Below are 20,295 nucleotides of genomic sequence, written 5' to 3' on the forward strand. Positions count from 1 at the left end.
TAATATAGTTTTTAATATAGTTTTTATTATATTGTAATAATACATAGTCTGTTTTTATAACTATTAATTAAATGTTAATTTAGGATTTTTTTGTTATTCATTATTTTACAAATTATTAAAGTGAAAAATGTAATTATGGCATAAAATGACTGTGTGTGTATTTATGCACACGTATTGCATATAGAACGACATATTGCATTTTTTAGGTAAATATATCAGTTTTATCAACGAATTAATGGGTGCACTTAAACGATATAATTTAAAAAAGCTTTTTTTAAAGGCTTTTATGTTAAGAACGTGTTTCCCTCAGTCAGTTTTATGCCCTTTAAGAAGATGTGATTGATCTGATTGATTGAGTTTTTCCAAGAATATCTCACACTCTGTCGTTGTGTGTGCGTGTGTGAGTGTGTGTGTGCGTGCGTGTGTGCGTGTGTGTGTGAGTGGAAGGCCACACAGTTAAACAGGAAATGGGGGTGACACTACACTGACTCACACAGCACAGAGGTTTGTGGGTAATACTGACACAGAATCCACTGCATGTGAATCGACCTTCACGTTTTTTAACACTATTTTATATTTCATAACGGTGTCATCGGAATGATATTTCCATTTTGGCTTTGTGAGGATGAGGTTTAATTAGTCATGTTTGTTGTGTCCTTTGAGTAAAAAGGTCAGTCGTTACTAAAATAAACCACAGGCTTTCAACGAACACCTAAAATGCCTTTTATTCCATACAGCTGAAAACAATATTTATTTTTTTTATTATTGATAAAACCTTAATTATTTATACGTGTGACATAGACTTCTGACAATTAAATACAAAAAATATTTTAATCATCAAACATGTTCAATAATATTTTTAATATTTATTTTACATATTTAACATTGACTATATTCCGGAATAGTAATACATTGTAAAATAAGACTATTATACAATAAGCTGGATATAGTTGGCTAATGTGGACTAAAATGAAGACTTAATGATCAAATATACTGTAGCATACCTTACAAATGTTAATATTTAAAGAGAATATTTCTCAAAGTAACTCACAACCCAGAAAATTAGCACTGGTACTTGCAATTTTCTACCAGGACATTATACGTTAAGTTTCCGGACATTTTCTTTAATTCTAAAACACATTGCACTGTGCAATTTAAATTACGGTAAAACATCCATGAAAAATCAATAAGGAAATCAATTATATTAATACACTGGGGTCTATTTTTAAAGTGCAGCGTTGCGTTTTCTGTATTCTACATCTACAAGTATCTTCCAAATGTCTCTAAATTTATTTTTACCGTTTATTGTATCACAACCTCACCGAACCACATATCCTTATCAACTACGCGTTTTGCTTTAAAAAAGGATTTCGGTTTTAAAAGTTCTTAAAATCACATTATACAGCAGGTTCTTCAGATCAAAGTTTTGCATTCGCGCTGCAGCATCAATGGTTTTGAAAAGAAACCGAGAACGAGAGTCTCTTTGTGGGTCTCAGAAAGATCTCAGGAACCTATATTTTTAAGAGCGAAGGGTCTCGAGTCAGACGCTCAGATGAAGGAAGTGCCAGACACTTTTATGCAAGCGGCACGTCATGTTCTCCTCTAGGCCTTTCGTGGCTTTGCATCATGACAAAACAACTCGGCGGCGCTCCGACTGTGATTTACGCCGCGCTTACGATCGCAATCTCTGGTTCACCTCACCGGAGCGATTGTCTGGAAGCAGGTGATCAATCTTTTCTTTCATTTCCACTCATTTGACTATCAATATCAGTGAGTAATTCATCCTAATTTAGTAACTCGCTCGAATGAGGTGGGCGGCGGAGGATGCAGGTTTCGTTTGCCTCGGTTGGAAAGTGACTTTAATTTGACTTTGCCTTCTATGACTAAAGCAAGTGAAATTTGTGAACCACCACTAAAAAAAAAAAAACAACACAGCGCCCACGGCCGGCATAGTGGCATATAGAGTGAAGGAGCTGTTCTCATCGAGTTATCGGAGGACAGAAAGAGTTGAGCAAAAAACATCCCGGTGAGTCACAAACACACCGACCTGCCGTGTATTCACACCGATCACTAGCGTATTCTAATATTACTTGAATATAGGGTTAAAATATTGCTGTGAGTGTGATGATTTTGAGTTTGTAATGTAAATTCAGTTGAAAGGCTTCAGAGTGACTTTTCTTGACTCAATCGTTTGTAAACATTCATGCCTTTCGATCAATTTCTGTGTTTAATGAAATGTTTTAAATAATGGAATTAGTCGTGTAATTGAAACGGTAATGTGCTGACGAAAATGTTGGCGTAGAGAGAGTTTTCACTCAGAAATTGCGAATAGATTTCACGAACCGTTACAAAGAAATGGCAAGACATTGAAATAAAGTTAAAACTGAAGTGACATTTTACTCCAATAATCAATTTTATTTGCTTCAAAAAATAATTGTTACAAAAGCGACTTGAGAAAATTGAGTTTTGATTATGTTTTTGATTATCGACATTTAGTATAAATGCTGTAAAATAATTTTTTTAATTATATTTTTTTACATATAAAACATGGTGTTTTACAGTACGTACAGTATGTTTGATTAAAATGTACCATTTCAGTCTTTCTGCTTGAAAACGTCATTTATTTCAGTGTTATCTATCAAATTTACTTCCAATTCCTGATAAAATATTTGTTACGTTTATCAATGTTCGTATAATAGCTGTTATTGTTACTGTCTGTATCTTGCTGCTGCTCTTAATTTAGCTTTCCTTTCTTTTTTGCTAAACGATGCGATCGCTTCCATACAAATAATCTTTATGATACATCTGATGTTCAGCGTACGCTTCCCAGCCTTGTAATATGAACTTAGTTAACATGAAGTAAGCTGGACAGGGAAATCAATTTGTTCTTGGAAATGGCCGTGTAGATGGTCTGAGGTGGCCATCAATTTCACTGTGAGTAAGAAAGAGAAAAGCTGTTATCCTCCTGCGAAGTGCAACACGTGCTCTCGCGGGATGAGATCCTCTCCTGTCCGCATTAACAGCTATTGCGGGTGTGTTTGTGTGTGTGTGTGTGTGTGTGCGTGCGTGAGCCTGTATCTGTATGAATGATGGCGTGCAGGATGGGACATGCCCCTCCATCCCTGCTGCTCTCTGGGAGGCGCAGGTGCTGTATTAGGATGAAGAGAGTGTCAAACAGGACCAAAACAGAATGAAATAGAAAAGTAAAGGACAAAGGAAAGACAGATAGAGCCGTTGAGCGGCTCGCTGAATTTTGCTGATGGAAATTGACTTTTGATGCTAAGGTGTCTGTTTCTATAATTAGAGGTTTCTGTTGGACTGTTATCTAATGCTTGGATGAGGATTTTAATTATATATTATTATTTTATTATGTTAGATATTATTGTATTATTTTAGTAAATGCATATATGTAAAATATTTATTTGTTAAAGTTCAATTAAATGATGTTTTTGAATGCATTGTATGGTATTTAACTATGCTTAATTTCACTTTTTTTTTTTTTTTACAATTATTCTATTTATCTTTTTTGTTAGTTCTTTTATAGATAACAGATATATGGCAATTTGCATTTTGTGACAATATTTATAATTTTAAGTGAACTGCTAAAAAGCTCAAATTGGCTCAATCTTCCTTAAATGCGTGAATTCACATTGTTTTATCAAACTGTGTTCCTTTAGTAAAACTGTTATTATTCATAAATGGTGTGATTCCAGTAAAAAAAAAAAAAAAATGTTGTATTTATTTTATGCAATCTTGCAATTTTATGCAAATGTGTCATCGAATAACAGTAAGCCAACCAGTTCCAGAACCTACAAGAGACATTTAAATGTTTTAAACCGTGACTCCTCATGATGAAAACAGATTATTTGTCAACTACTCTTTTATGTGGTTGATGATATAAGGCCGACTGACGGAAATGTTTTTCAAAGCTAATGCCAGAAATGTTTTCTCTCGCTCTCTGTTTCAGTAGATATCAGGATGTCTAAAGCCGTGGAGGACGACAAGATGGGGACTGAGCTCCCAGTGGACAGTACAGGTAAAAATCAATATTACGATTGGTTATTGAAGGTCTACGTGTGCCTGAATGCTTTAAGATGCAGTGGAAATCTACGTTATGTTGTCTACTGTATAATCAGTATAATTATTGTAATTACTTTGTGAAATCATGAAGATGTAGAGGTTTGTGTGATGATATTATTGGAGATAATACACTCCATGTGTAAGCGTGTTTTATCATGTACGCTACTATGATTCATGATTATTCCTAGATATGTATGTGTGTGTGTGTAAGTGTGATGAGATTTTCTTTTGGCATAATTCTCAGATTTTCCACTTGGTCTGAATCACACACAGAACACTTTAGTCAGCCGTGGCCCCAATCTGACACACACACACACACACACACAGCAGCATACAGTAGCCCAGGTTAAACGCTCCATGGTATTCCAATAATGCAATGCCTCTGGCTAACCAGACCACGCTTTTGTTGATGTGAGGGCTGGAGCCTGAGGCACTATTCTGACCTGATGTGTCCTTCATGTGTGTGTCTGTGTGTGTGTGTGTGTGTGTGTGTGTTTTTCTACAGACTCTGAGAGGAACAGTCCAGAGGCCAGCGATCAGGTGTGTGAACATCTTTCAGCGCATGTTTTTTTATTAGTGGTTCGTTGTCAATAAATGCGTTTTAACACTAAAGCCAAAGACGTTCGTGAGAGGTTTTCCGTAGAAATTCTTGCATGTTCATCGGGTTTGATTTCGAAGAAAAATGAAATGCGTCAAATATATTTAGCGTACGTGGCAAAAGATGCTAAAAATCCTTCGTAGAACCAGCATCGTTAACCAACGGATCAAACTTTGCTTTTAATAACATGCAGCATTCGTCATTTGCAAATGTCATCTCAGGTGAACGTAGGGACAGTCCCGTGGCTAACATGTTCATTTTCCATCTTTGAAGTTTGTTACTTACTGCTATAACAGTATGGACAGATTCAATGAGAAGAACGTGAATACTGTATACAGTTAATACTGATACACTCTGAAAAATAAAGGTTTTGTTGGCCCTAAAGATCCTTTAACATCCTGAAATTCAAGAAAATTACAGTAGTTTTTTTTTTTTTAAAGAACTGGTCACTAAAAGGTTCTTTGAGGAACCAAAAATGTTGCTTCTATGGCATCACTGCAAAAACACTCTCGTGTTCATGGTTCCATATAGAATCTTTAATCTCCATTCCACAAAAGGGTATTTATAACGGAAGTTCTTTAGAATATTAAAAATGTTTTTTGTCACACTAAGAAAAAAATGTTCACTGAAATGTCTTTTGAAGAACCTAAAATGGTTCTTCTGTGGCAATGTTGCAAAAAAAAACCTTTGTAACCTTTGTTAAGAGTATATTTGACTGAGAAAAAGACCTTTTAATTCAACACAGTTATTTTTAGACCTAATATCGTGATATTTTATGTTTTAGATTAAGTTATCCAGTTTAATCTGTTTTGCCCCTAATCAATCTTTCCGTTTCATTCAGACCCAGCCGATGAAAACAAGTCCTTTCTGCCTGTCTCCCGCACCCAGCAACACAAAGGTGTGTGTGTGTGTTATTGTCAAATTTTTTAGCTACATCCATTTTTGCCCACAGGTAATTTTCTGTTAACATTGTAATATGCAAATGAGATTTCTCTAGTCATTTTGAGCTGCATTCCTAACAAGATGCCAGACAAGATACGAGAGAGAGAGAGAGAGAGAGAGAGAGAGAGAGAGAGAGAGGGAGGAGAGAGAGAGAGTTGGCACTTGAGAGGTTTATAAGGGAATGGATCAATCAGAAGTGAGGTAAAAAGAGACGGATCGACTGCAGCAGCACAGAGATTCTGGGTGGATATTTGCATAACTAAATAATTTCAACTGCTTCTCTTCTCTCGAATCAGTGAGTAATCAAATGAATAACTGGAAGTGTGTGTGTTAATATATGGTAATAGATATTGTGTGTGGTTTTTGTTTCTGTCATGAAAAGACTTGAAGTGGTTATTGGCATAAGCGGTCGTTGACATTTAGTAATGGCCATTTGCATATCAGTTACAAACCAGCTGTACCAGTAACAAATGATTCACTGCTTTTTTGATACAGATAAGGGAATACAAACAAATAATGCTGTTTTAGCGCATTTTAATCGATTTTTTAAAATTGAATATGATAAATAAATAGTAGCAAGATGCATTTGTGCGTGTGATTTATTGCTGCCGTTTATGTTTATTTGCGTGTGAGAGTGTGTGAAAAGCGCTAGCGTATTATATTATTAGTGTTTACTATATGCATGTATACACAGATTGATATTTGTTACTGTGATAGGTGAAAGCCGAGGAGGCCGCTGAGATGACCAGTGTTCACGCTCCTCCACCTCCTCCAGCTCAGCCGGCTCTGCCACACACACAACTCATGCTGGCAGGCAGTCAGCTCGCAGGGGTACGAGCAAACACACACACACACACAGGGCTGCGTGAAGAGACAAACATATAGGCTACAAAAGATTTTAAAAACTAAATATCAGACATTTTTAAGGGAAAATAAAATAGCACTAGGCAGAAATTTACATTTGATTAACTACTTTAGTTGATGCTGCATGTATCTCGCCAATGGTTTGAGTAACATTTTATAAACATTACTAAAATGTAAACAAATAAATCTAAGCACCACCGATATTTTACGTTCTTGTTTTTAAAAAGTAATATAATCAGTTATGCTTTTAAGGGGTTTAAGAAATCTGATTAAAATGTTCTGTCTTGATTGTTAATGTGGCATTTTATTGTTTTTATTATAATAAAGCATGAATACGCTGTAAAAAAAAAAATTACATTTGTAAATAAAACAGGATTGGAGTAGATTTTCTACATTTAATTTAATGTGTCACTTGCCAATGCTTTGTGAAATGTACCGAGTGAAAACACTGGCTTCGTGGAACTTTAACTAAACCAGTAGTTCAAGTTTAGGGCAAACAAATCCCAGAAAAAGCAAGAAGTGATAAAATGTGTGTCTTGAATGTGATATTAAATATAAACGCATTTGCCAAATGCATAAATGTAAATAGACGCGTGGATCTCTCTCTTGCTCTCTTTCGCTCTCTTTCTCTCCTTCTTTTGCTCCATGCTTGTATTAACTAAATGCAGCTACATGTCTTTGTAACTTAACCGTGCAGCAGATGCCTTATCATAGGCCCTGCTAACTTAAGGGAAAGTGCTCCAGGCGCCACCTTTTCTGCTTGGTGACGCTGTTCTTTTCTCCACCTTTTCTCTTCATCCCTCGCTCCTGTCTTCAGCTGGCCGCTCTCCTCCCTGCACAGCAGCAGCTGTTGTTGCAGCAGGCTCAAGCGCAGCTGTTAGCCGCAGCCGTGCAGCAGTCGAACGCCGCGCATGCCGCCCACGCAGCCGCCGCGGCCAATCAGCAGCAGACGCAGCAGCAGCAGGCCAATCAGGCAGCAGCACAAGCCCAGTCTCAAGCCAAACCCGAACAAGCTCCGCCTCCACTTTTGTCACAGCCTATCCAGCTCACTGCCCAGGTACCCTCAGGGCTAGGCTTGTATTTTTTTGGGGGTTGGGGTTCTAGGAAAGCACAGGCCATATTGGCATTTTCCCGTGTTTCAGTTGCAAGGACATTCCTGGTTTAATAAACCTCTTCTTCAGTATCTTTGGTATGGTAATGAACAGAAAGTGCACTTCGTCCATTAGTTACGAATTGCAAACCTTGCAATACTGTATTTAAATAACTTCATTTAGGCTACTTAAACTACTTTAATTTAAAACATCCTAATGAAAAATAAGTCAATTCAAACATTATTTATTAAGTATTTTGTTATTTGTATTTAATACAATTCCAGTATAATTTTTAATAAATGTTTTTATTTTATAGCATTTTTTACATTATTGAAATTCTAATACTTTTTACTGAATCCTAATACAAAATAAGATCATTTTAATATAGTAATTAATGTATGTATAATTAATATATGTAATTAAATTAGTATTGTTCTTATACAATTAATGTGAAAAATATTTTTATTTTTATATATTTTATATATTTGTGTGTGTGTATATTCTTATACAATTTGAATATAATGTAGAATATAATTTTTAAATTATGTATATTAATTATTTAGTAAAATTATTTATATATATATATGTGTGTATATATATATATATATATATATATATATATATATATATATGTATGTATGTATGTGTGTGTGTGTGTGCTTTTTAAATGAGTTTTTTAATGCTTTTTAAATGAGTGTTTTATAAATATATATATATATATATATGTATATATATATATATTATATATATATATATATATATATATATATATATATATATATATATATATATATATATATATATATATATATATATATATATATATATATATATATATATATATATATATATATATGTATATATATATATATATATATATATATATGTATATATGTATATATATATATATATATATATATATATATATATATATATATATATATATATATATATATATATATATATATATATATATATATATATATATATATATGTATATATATATATATATATATATATATATATATATATATATATATATATATATATATATATATATATATATATATATATATATATTGAGTTTAATGACCTTTAATGTATTTATATCATGTAAATACAATTTGAATATATTATAGTCGTATAAAGTGAATGTGAAATTAGACTGGGTATATTTATTAAAAGGATCTACAACTGAAGTAAAATGCTAATTAAGATTTACCCGAGCCAGCTGTTTCTGAAACATGAACTTTGTAGAATAACCATCTCTTTTCTCTTATTCCTCCCTGTCTTTTGTTGCTCACATTTCTTTACTTCATTCTCATTAGGCTTTCTGTCTGTCTCTGCAGGACATTCAGCAGTTACTGCAGTTACAGCAGCTGGTCCTGATGCCCGGTCATCCTCTGCAGTCTCCGGCTCAGTTCCTGCTTCCTCAAGCCCAGGCTCAGCAGGGTCAGCAAGGTGAGACGCGTCCGTTCACACATTAGTTTGTCATTTGCCTGTGGGCTCTCTGTCACACCAGTAACATTTGTGTGCACTGAGAAATTGTCATTCGTGCTCTTTCAGGTTTGCTGTCAACATCGAATTTGATTCCACTACCTCAGCAGAGCCCAGGGAGTCTTCTGACCTCCCCACCTAGACTGGGCCTTCAAGCACAGGTATGAAACCCAGACACTGCTTCTTTAATTAGCAAGTAACGTCCAGTTATCATCTCAGTAATAAATATGGTTATTTGTATCAGTGTTAAACGTTTTCAATTGTTATCAATCAACGAGTCAACAAGATATAGAAGCTCGAACACATTGCTTTAGGGCATGTGAAACGGTGTGCTCTGCTTTTTTTTATGAAAAATGTCAAATTATTGCATATCATATATACTTTACCATTTTAAAGTCAGTAAGGTTTTTATTGAAACTATTGATTAAAAGTGTCTTATGCTCACTAAGTTTGATTTCTTTGTTCAGTTTAAAATAATAGTTTTCTCTTTGAATATATTTTAAAATATAATTTATTTCTGTGATCCAAAGCTAATTTTTCAGCATCATCACTCCAGTCATATGATCCTTCAGAAAAAGGATCTGCATCATATTTTGGAAGTTTGGAATAATTAGAAGTTTATTTGGGGGGAAAAAATTACTTTTCTGATCAATTTAATAAAACTATTAATTGAATCGATTTAAAATCTCACTGACTCCAAACTTTTGGAAAGTACATATCGCATATTAAGTTTGTAGTGTGCTAAAAGATGCCAGATTTGTTCCCTTTAAGCACTAAAAAGTGAAAAAAGATCAATATTAATGGGGATTATTTGTAATATGTGTCTTATTCTACACCTGTGTTTGAGAAAGTAGTGTGTTTCCCCAATCTGCGCTGTAGCATCATCTTGACGACAGGCTGTGGTCATTGCAGAGGGAGAAGAGCGTGGAGAGCGCCGTGAGCTCCGCCCCCTCCTCAGCCCCGCCCATGAGCTCCGTTCCCACGGTGACAGCTCATGCCGAGGAGCCCAGCGATTTGGAGGAGCTTGAACAGTTCGCCAGAACCTTCAAACAGAGGAGAATTAAACTGGGCTTCACACAGGTGTGTGTGTGTGTGTGTGTGTGTGAGAGATGATTATTGATATTTTCTGTCACAGTTCAAAAGATGGACTTAAAATTCTAACTTTATACAAGAACTTTCTTTCAAGACACTTTTTGGCATGTAGTTAATAGATACAACGAATAATAATCATAATATATTATAAACAATACTTTTCATTTTTATTTATAAGATTATTTATAACATAATTAAGGGAAGCATTTTCATCGTAATAAATATTTATTTTAATTTTGTAATGCCAATTTAATACAGCTTTAAATTGTTAGTAAATATTTTAAATATGCAACTGTCATCTTTTTTCAGTTAGTATTGAAATAAACAATACTTTACACGATTAATCACATCCAAAATAAAGGATTTTGTTTACATAATATAAGTTTGTATGCTGTGTATATTTATGTATATATATAAATACACACACATGCATGTATATAAGATATGCATGCAAATATTTTCTAAATATATTCCATCTTTGTATATACACAATAAATATACACAATACATACAAATGTAATATGTAAACCAAAACTTTTAATTTGACTACTTTATTTATTTGAACTGATGTTTTAACTATTTAATGCAAGTTTAATGCCTTTCAATTTGTAACAAATAAGTTTAGGACAAGTATACAATTACAAGATGCATTTACTTATATTACAGTTTTCATTAGCTTTTTAATTAAATTATGTTTTTTAATTAAATACCATTTTAATGCATTATAATGCATAATTTAATGCATTATTTAGGATCATGCTTTCTTCATTTCGTATATTTTTTTATTGACATGGGACACTAGCTGTGCTGTTACGTTTACGTTGACCAAAAAGATATGAAAAAACCCCTAACGTAGATGCATACAGTTTCCCAATGAGATATTAATTTTAATCATGCTATTTATTACCGGTCAAATAAATGAAGAGTTGCTTTGTGAAAAAATAAAACAGCATAGACATTTCAATTTGGATTAGACTAAAATTCTTAGAGGATTTGCTCTAGTTCTTCTCAGAGGATATGTGATAAAAACAAACGTTGCTATCAAAATTATATATGCATGTGAAATGTAAACTGAGCTGGTATTCCAGAGCTGTCTGCATAGGAATAATTGATGAAAGAAGTGAATGGTAACTCTGCTCTGCATCTTCTCGCAGGGGGACGTGGGTATGGCCATGGGTAAGCTCTACGGCAATGACTTCAGTCAGACCACCATCTCACGCTTCGAGGCTCTCAACCTCAGCTTCAAGAACATGTGCAAGCTCAAACCCTTACTGGAGAAATGGCTGAGCGACGCAGGTGTGTGTTTCTGTCAGTTTTCTTTTTGCCTTCACAACAGCGTTCCCTGGGATTCATGTAACGGTATCGCGCGTGTGTGTTTTTCGCGTAACAGAAACCATGGCGATAGACAACATGCTGCCGAGCCCCAGCTCTCTGTCTTCTCCTCTGCTGGGCTTCGAAGGTTTGCCTGGACGCCGCCGAAAGAAACGCACCAGCATCGAGACCAACGTCCGCATAGCCCTGGAGCGCAACTTCATCTCGGTGAGACGCTCACATCAACACATCGCACGAAGCAAGCTTTTCATTTTCTTTCCAGAATATGTGATTCGGTCACATGACCTGGATCATTCCGTACAGCCCACCTCAGCTCCAGAATTGACCTCTTTTTTGCTGTCTCATGATAAAAACTAATATATTGGTTTTTGAAAATGCTGATGCCTTTTTTTTTGCTTTCTCTCTGGAGAATCAGAAATCTGCTGCAAACTTATTTGCGACTACGTTAAACCCCTTATACATCTGGCATGCTTGAATAAGAGTTACATTTTTTATACATTAGATATTAAATTATACGTATTAAACACATAATATCAGTTCACGTAACGTTTCTCAAGGCTCTCTTTGGAAAATTTGACATTGGTTTCCAACTAAGAAAAACCTACAAATAAAAAGAGCATAATACTGTTTTAAGTAAATTACAGAATAATTATAAAATATATAAAATATAAATATAATATAAAATAAATATAAAATAGCAATAAAGTGATTATTTCTTATTATAAACTGCTTTTAATATTGTTAATTTTAAGGTAAATTTTATTTTAATGTAACAATATATCATATAAAATTATTATATTATAATTATTACTAAATACCAGTATTTAGTGCTGTCAAATGATTATTCACAATTAATCGCATCCAAAATAGGTTTTTGTTTACATAATATATACACACATATATATATATATATATATATGTGTGTGTGTGTATATATGTGTACATTTATAATGCATACATAAATTCAAATACATATATTTGAAGATATTTCTATATGTATATCTCTCTTTCTATATATATATATATATATATATATATATATATACACACACACACACACATATATATATATATATATTTTATATTACATATAAATATATTTAATATGTAAGCATAACATATTTTTCTTAAATATGTATATTTATCCATAATAATATACACACACATATTATGTAAACAAAAATGTTAATTTTGGATTGCGATCAATCATTTAAGAAGCACTAAATATTCATTTGGATAAAATAAATGAATATAAATAATAAAACTACATTATGAAGTGTAATCCGAGGTTGCTTTGGAAAATAAAATAAAATGTTCTTTGTTTTTAAGTTGATTTGGATTGAATAGGCAGATAATAATTGTGTGTTGCTTTACACCGTGAGCGGAACAACAAGTAGCTCTAAGAATCGGTGACTTCTGAATGAAGGAGACAAAATCCATACTACACCCATTTCAAGATCTTTTCAGTGTCTTACCACACAATACAGATTCATTAATCCCCTAGATGTTTGGCAATCACCACACCTGTGCTGGTAAAACTGATTTGTTTATCCGAGGAAGCCAATGCAAGATCAAGTCGAGGCAAACAGCCAATACACTTCAGGCGCTATTTCTTAGAGTCACTTGCATTACTTGCATTCATTACGGTCAGTTCCTTGTTCTTCAAACAAATCTGTTTGTGTTTTCGAGCACCAGTTTCGTTCGTTGCATGCATCAGCATGAAATAGATTCAGGCTGAATCCTGGTGTTGGTCCAAGTGTTTTTTGGGGTTTGTTTTTCGTCATATCTCATGTACTCCTGCACCTCGTCTCACCCCCAGAACCAGAAGCCTACCTCTGAAGAAATCCTGCTGATGGCCGAGCAGCTCAACATGGAGAAAGAGGTCATCCGAGTCTGGTTCTGCAACCGGCGGCAGAAAGAGAAGCGCATAAACCCCAGCAGCGCCACCCCTCCTCTGCCCAGTCAGCCTCCGGCGCCCACGCACAAGCCGCCCTGCTACAGCCCGCACATGGTACACCCACTCTGGCCCGAAGCCGCTTCGGCAGACGGCTGTGTTCAAATGTTGTTTGTGTGCTGCGTGGTGAGAATGGAGACATGTCTGGTCATGACGTGTTTGAATTATGTGCCACTAGAAAATAGTAATTGAATCTTCGGATATTAAATATTAAAGACGTACGTTTGCTAATTAGACCCTTGTTGGTTTTTCCTGTAGATGTCCAGTCAGGGACTGGTTCAGGCCGCTACCAGTCTCAGCACAACAGGTAACAGAGTACTTCAAATCAATAATGTACACTTCAGATTTGTTCTTATAAGTACAGATAACGACTCCTTTCTCTTGAATCTAGCTGTCAGTCCCACACCTTCTATGGCCTGCCCTCTCAACCCCAGTGGACATGCAGTGATGAGCTCCGCCCCTTCCTCTGTGACTCCGCCTCCTCTCAGCACAGTCAGCCCGACTCCGCCCAGTCTCAGCAGCCCTGGTCTGAACACAGGGTAAGAAAGTGCTTCATCTGTTTTTGGTGCTGTGTTTATAGTAATGTTGAAAACTATTTGAAATTGAAACAACAATAATACAATAATCATTAACACACTTAGAATAATGCGTAATAACGCAATTTATCGTTCTTTAGGAAATTGAAAAAAATACAAATTTGAATAATTGTGTTATTTTATTTTAGACCAATTAAATAAATAATAAATCATTAGACAGTTAAATAAATAAATAATATCATTATTTTATCAATTAGTTTAGGTTATTTTAATCAGCTAAAATAATATATTGATTAATAAATAATGAATATTATATATGTTGTTTTATATATTATATTTTGACATTTGAATAAATATGGTCCAAATGTAATAAATAATATTAGTAAAAACAATAACAACAATGATAATTATTAAATGATCAATTGACCCAAGCAATATTTAGGTAAAATTTATTTATAAAGCACCTTTCCTAGACATGAAATAGAAGTGCTTTACAAAAAGTAAAAAAAAAAAAACACATCAAACATACATGCAGTCAAAATGCACTATAAAGCAAAATCCAAACCACGTTCACATCCAACATATGGAATGATACAATATTATGATTGTAAATTTTACTTTTTACTTTTACGTTTATTATGCTCTCAGCGTTTGAAATCACATTAGTAAATTTGCACAGATGTAGTATCTAGTGTTACATAATGTAAAACAAAATTGTTACAAATGTTTAATAATGACAGTAATAATAACAACAATAAAATACAGTGCAAAAAATAATTTATATGTTCATTTATTATTATTTATGATACCTCTGTGCAAGAATTTTTGCATAGATCTGACATCCAGTGTTTTTGCAATTTGCTAAATGTTGAGATCATAAATGGTTGAGATCACGAAGCCTGTGATTGCAACAGAGTGTATTTCTGTCAGCAGCTTTCATTACGACTGAGCATTCTGAACTGAAATAATTACAGCTTTGCTGTAGTCTTATCATACTTCTTTTCTCAATGCTATCTCTATTCTCAGTTGTGTTCCAAACCTGTCAGTTTTAACCTAAACCGCACGCCGAATTTCTTGCTCTTGAGTTTTCTTTTTTCTGGTTCATGTAGCCTTTTCAGCATGTGAAATGAACACCAACTCCACGATGAGCGCGTTCGCTTTTGAAATGTCACTAAAAACGCTTGCTTTTCTCTGCATGTGTGAATGGCGTGTGTTTGTGGGCACGTGTAAATGACACCACACACGTTACAGGAACACAATGCTGGGTGTAAGCACAGGAATGAACCAGGCCCTCATCAGCAGCAACCCTCTGGCCACAATGCAAGGTTTGTGATAGTGAGGAGGACGAGATCACGAAGGCTCGGAGAAAAAGACGAAAGTGCATGAAAGTGTTTTGATAGAAATCACGAGAACATATTTAGAGATCAATTAGAATAACATAAAGGAAACCTTCTCATCATTCATCATCAAAAAGCCTTCCCCTTTACTCCACATTTTCATCTTCACTACTGATGTGTGTGTGTGTGTGTGTATTAGAAACAATGTTTTGTGTATCTTGTCTGTCATTTCTAGGCCCTTATGTTTGTTTGTGAACTCTTCATTGTACTTTCACCCTAACCACTTAAATCCCTTTGCCACCAACATAGTGCTGGAGCAGATGCTTACCATAAAGAAAAGGCAACTCTGGGTCCATGTGTTGTTGCACTTCCTTAATTTATACACCAGTTTTGTCTAAAAAGATTTCTGTAAAATAATATTCTTAAATAATATATATTTCATTATACAATTTCCAAGCACCAGCACCCTTTTGGTGCAAAAGGGGCATCAAACAGCCATTGTAAGGTTTTGGTGAAAGTTTATGTTTTAAATGCTCTAAATTGAAAAATCTCGTTTCTCGCTTGTTTCACAGCCCTGGCTGCCAGTGGTGGCCAGATGCCCATTTCCGCTCTTGAGGGCAGCGGTCAAATGTTCCTGGGTGGAGCTGGAGGTCCAGGAGCTGGACTTCGCCCGTCCCTCTTCCTAAACCGCCCCACTTTACTGCCCCTGGCAAGGAGCGCAGGCATGGGTCTGGTCGGCACCCCTAGGGCTTCTCCGCCTCCTGGCGCCAGCGGCACAAGCCCAGACTCCTGCTCCGTGTCTCCCTGCTCAAGCCCCGCCTCTTTTTGCTCGTTAGGCGATGCCTCGCCGCCCCATCTGGGCGGAGCCATGGCTGAGTGACGCCCACACCAACCTGCTGCACCTGAGGGGAGTCAGAGGAGCGGAAGAAAGAAGACAAACAAGACTCGCCTTTTCAACCAAAGCCATCTCTCACTCCCTCCATTTCTCTCTTGTGCTCTCTCTCTCTCATTACGTCTTTTAATGCCAAAAATACAGAGAAATGAGCAGAAGAGAACAGGGATAAGGAGAGAACAGGATCACGGGGGACTGTTTAAACCAAAAAATTGACCTACGCAGCGTGGAGAGGTGGCTTCGACGGAGCTACTTTGAGAATGTACATTTATTCCTTTCCAAATGGAAAAAGACAAACACGAACAGATGAATTTGAGGGCAGGGTTGAGAGCCAAAAAACTTTGTCGAAGAAACAACAAGGAAAAAAGGAAAACGGGTGGCAATGAATGGAACAAAGGAAGGACATCTGACAAGTGTCACTGGATGGTAGAGAAGAGAAACCAAAAAATAAACACACGGAGGACGAACGAAAAAGACTCACAAAGACAAAAAAATGCCAAAACCAAAATACCAAAAACCAAAACCAAAAAATCGGAGAGAAAAGCTTTACCTAAGACTTTGAAACCTGACTTGTCCAGGATCAGATTAACTCTACACAAAACCAAATATCATTTCTCCATGCACCCCTTTTAATTTCAACTTTTTGTAAATGTATTTCTCAATCTACCTCTGCTACCAAGTATTTAGATTTTCTCATTCTTTTCATTGCATTTTAACTTTTGATCCATGACATTTTCAGCAATTTTTCATGTCAAACTTACAATGAAAAACACGTCACCAAACGAATTCAGAGGGATTTTTCTCCATTTTCAACAGTATTACACACACAGACATATACTGTGATTCCCTTTCCATCACTTATCATCCGCTGGAATCGCATTCATGCCTCAAACCTCGACTCACTTTTCTTGGATACCAAAGCGTTGTCTGGCCTTTCGCGTCAGCTGAAAGGTGCTCAGATGACAAGACCTCAGACGTGTCAAAAAAAAAAAAAACCAACATACATGTGGAGAAATTTAAAAACAAATCCCCCCGAGCCCCCAAACCCCTGCCCTCCATCCTCTCTAGACCCCTCTCCTGTGCCTCGGACAAAAAAAAACGTGGGCCAAACGAAGAAAAACAAGAGGAGCAGCGACTGAAGAGGATCTGAGGAAACTCGCAGGGAGAACTCCAACAACCGAGAAGCTGAGGGGAGACATGTGATGTCGCCATTTTTTTTTTTTTTTAGTTCAGTTTTTTTTTTTTTACACTATTTTTCCAACTCACGGATTAAACCAAAAATGAAACCAAACCAAAACCAATGGACTAAAACTGAACTTTGCTCCATGGAATGAAACCAAATACTAGGAGTGGACCACAGGAGGTGCACGAGGAGGAGGTTTTTAGAGTAGCAAGACTCGTGAAAAGACTCGCCGCGGCTTTGACCAGAAGATCATTCCTTCACCTCCTCCCTCCTTCTTTCCGTTAAGTCGATGCTTTCACTCTCCTTACTGGACGGGAGAATATTTATTAACCTCATCGAACTGAACTTCAGAATATATATATATACATATATATTTTGTTTTATTGCTTTTTCCTCTTGGTCTGTCTGTTTATGCTGTATGACTCGTCTCATTGCTTTATATTTTTGGGATGATGGGGTGACGTATTGCCTATTTTCATATTTCGTGTGTTTCGTCATTTTGAATTGATCGTGCCGGGGGGAGGGGGGCTTCCTCATCAGGCGGTTTGAAACAATACTGTGAACATGTAGCTTCCAAGTTTTGCTTCGATTGCGAATGTTGTGAAACGATAAGCCAAAACCGAAGACATACCAAAAGCGAAAACTTTTCTTTTTTGACACCAAATAGCAACCTAACCAATGCACAACGGCGTGGAGAAAGACCGTATTGGTGCTAGGTCTCTTCGACGAGAGATAGGGAGACGTGTGTGAATGTGGAAGCTCATCTCCAGCATGGAAACCAAACCAAAACACGACCGTTAGGCCAGCGTAACTTTCGCCCGGCGTGTCGGCAAAACCGTTTTTTGACTGTGTGATCGTAGACGCATACAAAAAACGCAGACTAATGAGAAATGTAGAGGTGGGTGGGACGGGGTGGGATGGGGTTTTCAAAGAAACTGGAGATCCAGTCGACGTTACACTTCTAGAGGGGAATGTACCTGTTAGTGCTTTGATAGATTTTGTAGGAAAAAAAAATCTATGTTCAACTGCTTACTATTGCTAATGTAAAAAAAAAAAAAAAAAAAAAAAAAAAAAAAGCTGTGATAAAAATAGTCCTTATGAAATGTTGATAATGATGATGATGATGACTTGATTTTAGACCAAAAGCTTTAAACTGTCTCTCTTTGATTTTTTTTCCCTCGAAAATTTGTATTTATTGTGTGAGGGGGAGGGTGTATCGATGATTTATATGTTTCCAACTCTTCATCTTATTTATTGGCTTATTTATGTATATTTATAGCATTTTAATTTATCGATTCGGTCTTTTTTTAATCTTCGTAAAACCAAACCGGGGGAAAATGTGGGGTAGCTTCAGGAACAAAAAAGCATGTGTCAATGTTTAACTGACGACAAACTTCAGTTTTTGAAACCAAAACTAGCTACTAAAAGTGACTGTTGTTTTCGTGGGCACCTTTTCAAAAAATTTGTCCACCGCTTTCGAGAGATGACAAGTTTCCAAACTATATCTCTTACACTCAGTTGAGGTAATGTATAGTTATGGGCTAATTTTAAGTATAACTCTCGTTCCAACTCTCTTTTTATTTTTTTGTTGTTTTTTTTTTGGTTTTTTAGATGCGTTGGATGAGGGAAAAAGAGTGAGAGAGATACGCTTCTGCATATACCTCATGTTTGATTAGAAATGCCAAATAGATGGGAAAAAAGCTTTAAGAATTTGACAAAGGGGAGCAGAGGAGATGTTGCTCAGGAGAGGGTCTTTTTAGCGTCTTTTTTGCGTGAGTATTAAGGGTTCACAGATTTTCCCAGATTATCTATCCTACATCCGGTTCAAATATCCGGCCCACGATCGGTTTTGAAGAACAGTTGATGGCAGATTTTGTTTTCACATTGGTTTTCTATGTGTACGTTGCTCATGTGATTATTGGGTTTTGTATATATCTCTGTGTGTCGGTGTGTGCGGACGGCTCTGCCGTAGAGGGCCCTGAATGATACCAAAGTTAAACCTCTACCGCGGGACCTCTCACGTACTAGACGCGCTCAAATGCATGGACGTTCTTGTAGACATGCACACTGTTGAAAAACTGTTCTTCAGCCATTTACAGCAGGAATGTCCACCACTGCATCGTTGTCATTGTGCGCAGTATGTTCTGTTGTTTTGCATTGCCAAATTTCAATGGAGTTATCAAAATATTCTGTCTTCGCTACATTCAAATTAGAACTTAGAAATGTTACTTTGACTTGAGTTGAAATTAATATCCAGTGCAACGTGTCATCGCTTTTCCCGTTCGTTTCCCTTCGGCTACTACAGCTTCAATCCAAAGGTAACTGATTAGGTCAACAAAGGAAGATTTTCATGCTAAAACCTCAAGAGTTGAAACCAAAGAGTTCTGCCGTAACATGTTGTCAGGAAACATGCAGATGCTTTTCCTTTTGTTCTCAGAACACACACCCGCTTCTCTTTTTTGACATTCGATGTTGATGACGATGCTAACTCCATGACGATGGTCACTTTCGACTCTGTATCTGCGTTTTTGCGAAGATCCTTTTTCCTCTGTCGGTGTGCGTCTCGCTCTTACCTCAGAAGCTCTTCATGGAATTTGTAATCCGCTCTGGATTTGAATCCGGATTTTGTTTCAGAACTGTTGAACTGTCTGTTACTCATCGCTCTCTGTGTGCCTGTTGTATGGGGTGGGAACGGGGTGGGCAAAGATGGGAGGGGGCCAAACAGCCAATAAGTGTTAGGATTAAAGTGCAACTTTAGACCAAAAATGTGTCTATGTCTGGTTCTGTCTGCTCCTTTACATTTTAAAAATGCTTGTGGGTGTATGTGAAAATGGGGATTTTGATTCTACACTTAAATCAGGGTTAATCTCTTTTTAACCCTGGGTTAAGCAGCCTAA

General features: G+C 36.0%; 1 protein-coding gene across 5 annotated transcripts in view; it reads left to right on the plus strand.

Annotated features, from left to right (window-relative positions):
- The window catches only part of LOC122342440 (POU domain, class 2, transcription factor 2), a 46,302-nt gene extending 28,013 nt beyond the window's left edge, over positions 1-18,289 (plus strand). The window contains exons 2-16 of one of the 5 annotated variants that reach the window (XM_043236227.1): positions 3,968-4,036; positions 4,586-4,620; positions 5,520-5,576; positions 6,338-6,451; positions 7,302-7,541; positions 8,904-9,036; positions 9,142-9,233; positions 9,952-10,152; positions 11,319-11,460; positions 11,555-11,703; positions 13,316-13,507; positions 13,709-13,757; positions 13,842-13,989; positions 15,238-15,311; positions 15,896-18,289. In XM_043236227.1, coding sequence (XP_043092162.1) covers positions 3,968-4,036; positions 4,586-4,620; positions 5,520-5,576; positions 6,338-6,451; positions 7,302-7,541; positions 8,904-9,036; positions 9,142-9,233; positions 9,952-10,152; positions 11,319-11,460; positions 11,555-11,703; positions 13,316-13,507; positions 13,709-13,757; positions 13,842-13,989; positions 15,238-15,311; positions 15,896-16,203 — 2,003 coding nt within the window. In that variant the 3' untranslated portion in view covers positions 16,204-18,289. The remainder of the gene's footprint in view (positions 1-3,967; positions 4,037-4,585; positions 4,621-5,519; positions 5,577-6,337; positions 6,452-7,301; positions 7,542-8,903; positions 9,037-9,141; positions 9,234-9,951; positions 10,153-11,318; positions 11,461-11,554; positions 11,704-13,315; positions 13,508-13,708; positions 13,758-13,841; positions 13,990-15,237; positions 15,312-15,895) is intronic. The other 4 variants (XM_043236229.1, XM_043236228.1, XM_043236230.1 and 1 more) reach the window with 4 other exon arrangements.
- Positions 18,290-20,295: the final 2,006 nt, after the last annotated feature.

Source organism: Puntigrus tetrazona, chromosome 4 (genome assembly GCF_018831695.1).
Source record: "Puntigrus tetrazona isolate hp1 chromosome 4, ASM1883169v1, whole genome shotgun sequence".
Classification (NCBI taxonomy): Eukaryota; Metazoa; Chordata; class Actinopteri; order Cypriniformes; family Cyprinidae; genus Puntigrus; species Puntigrus tetrazona.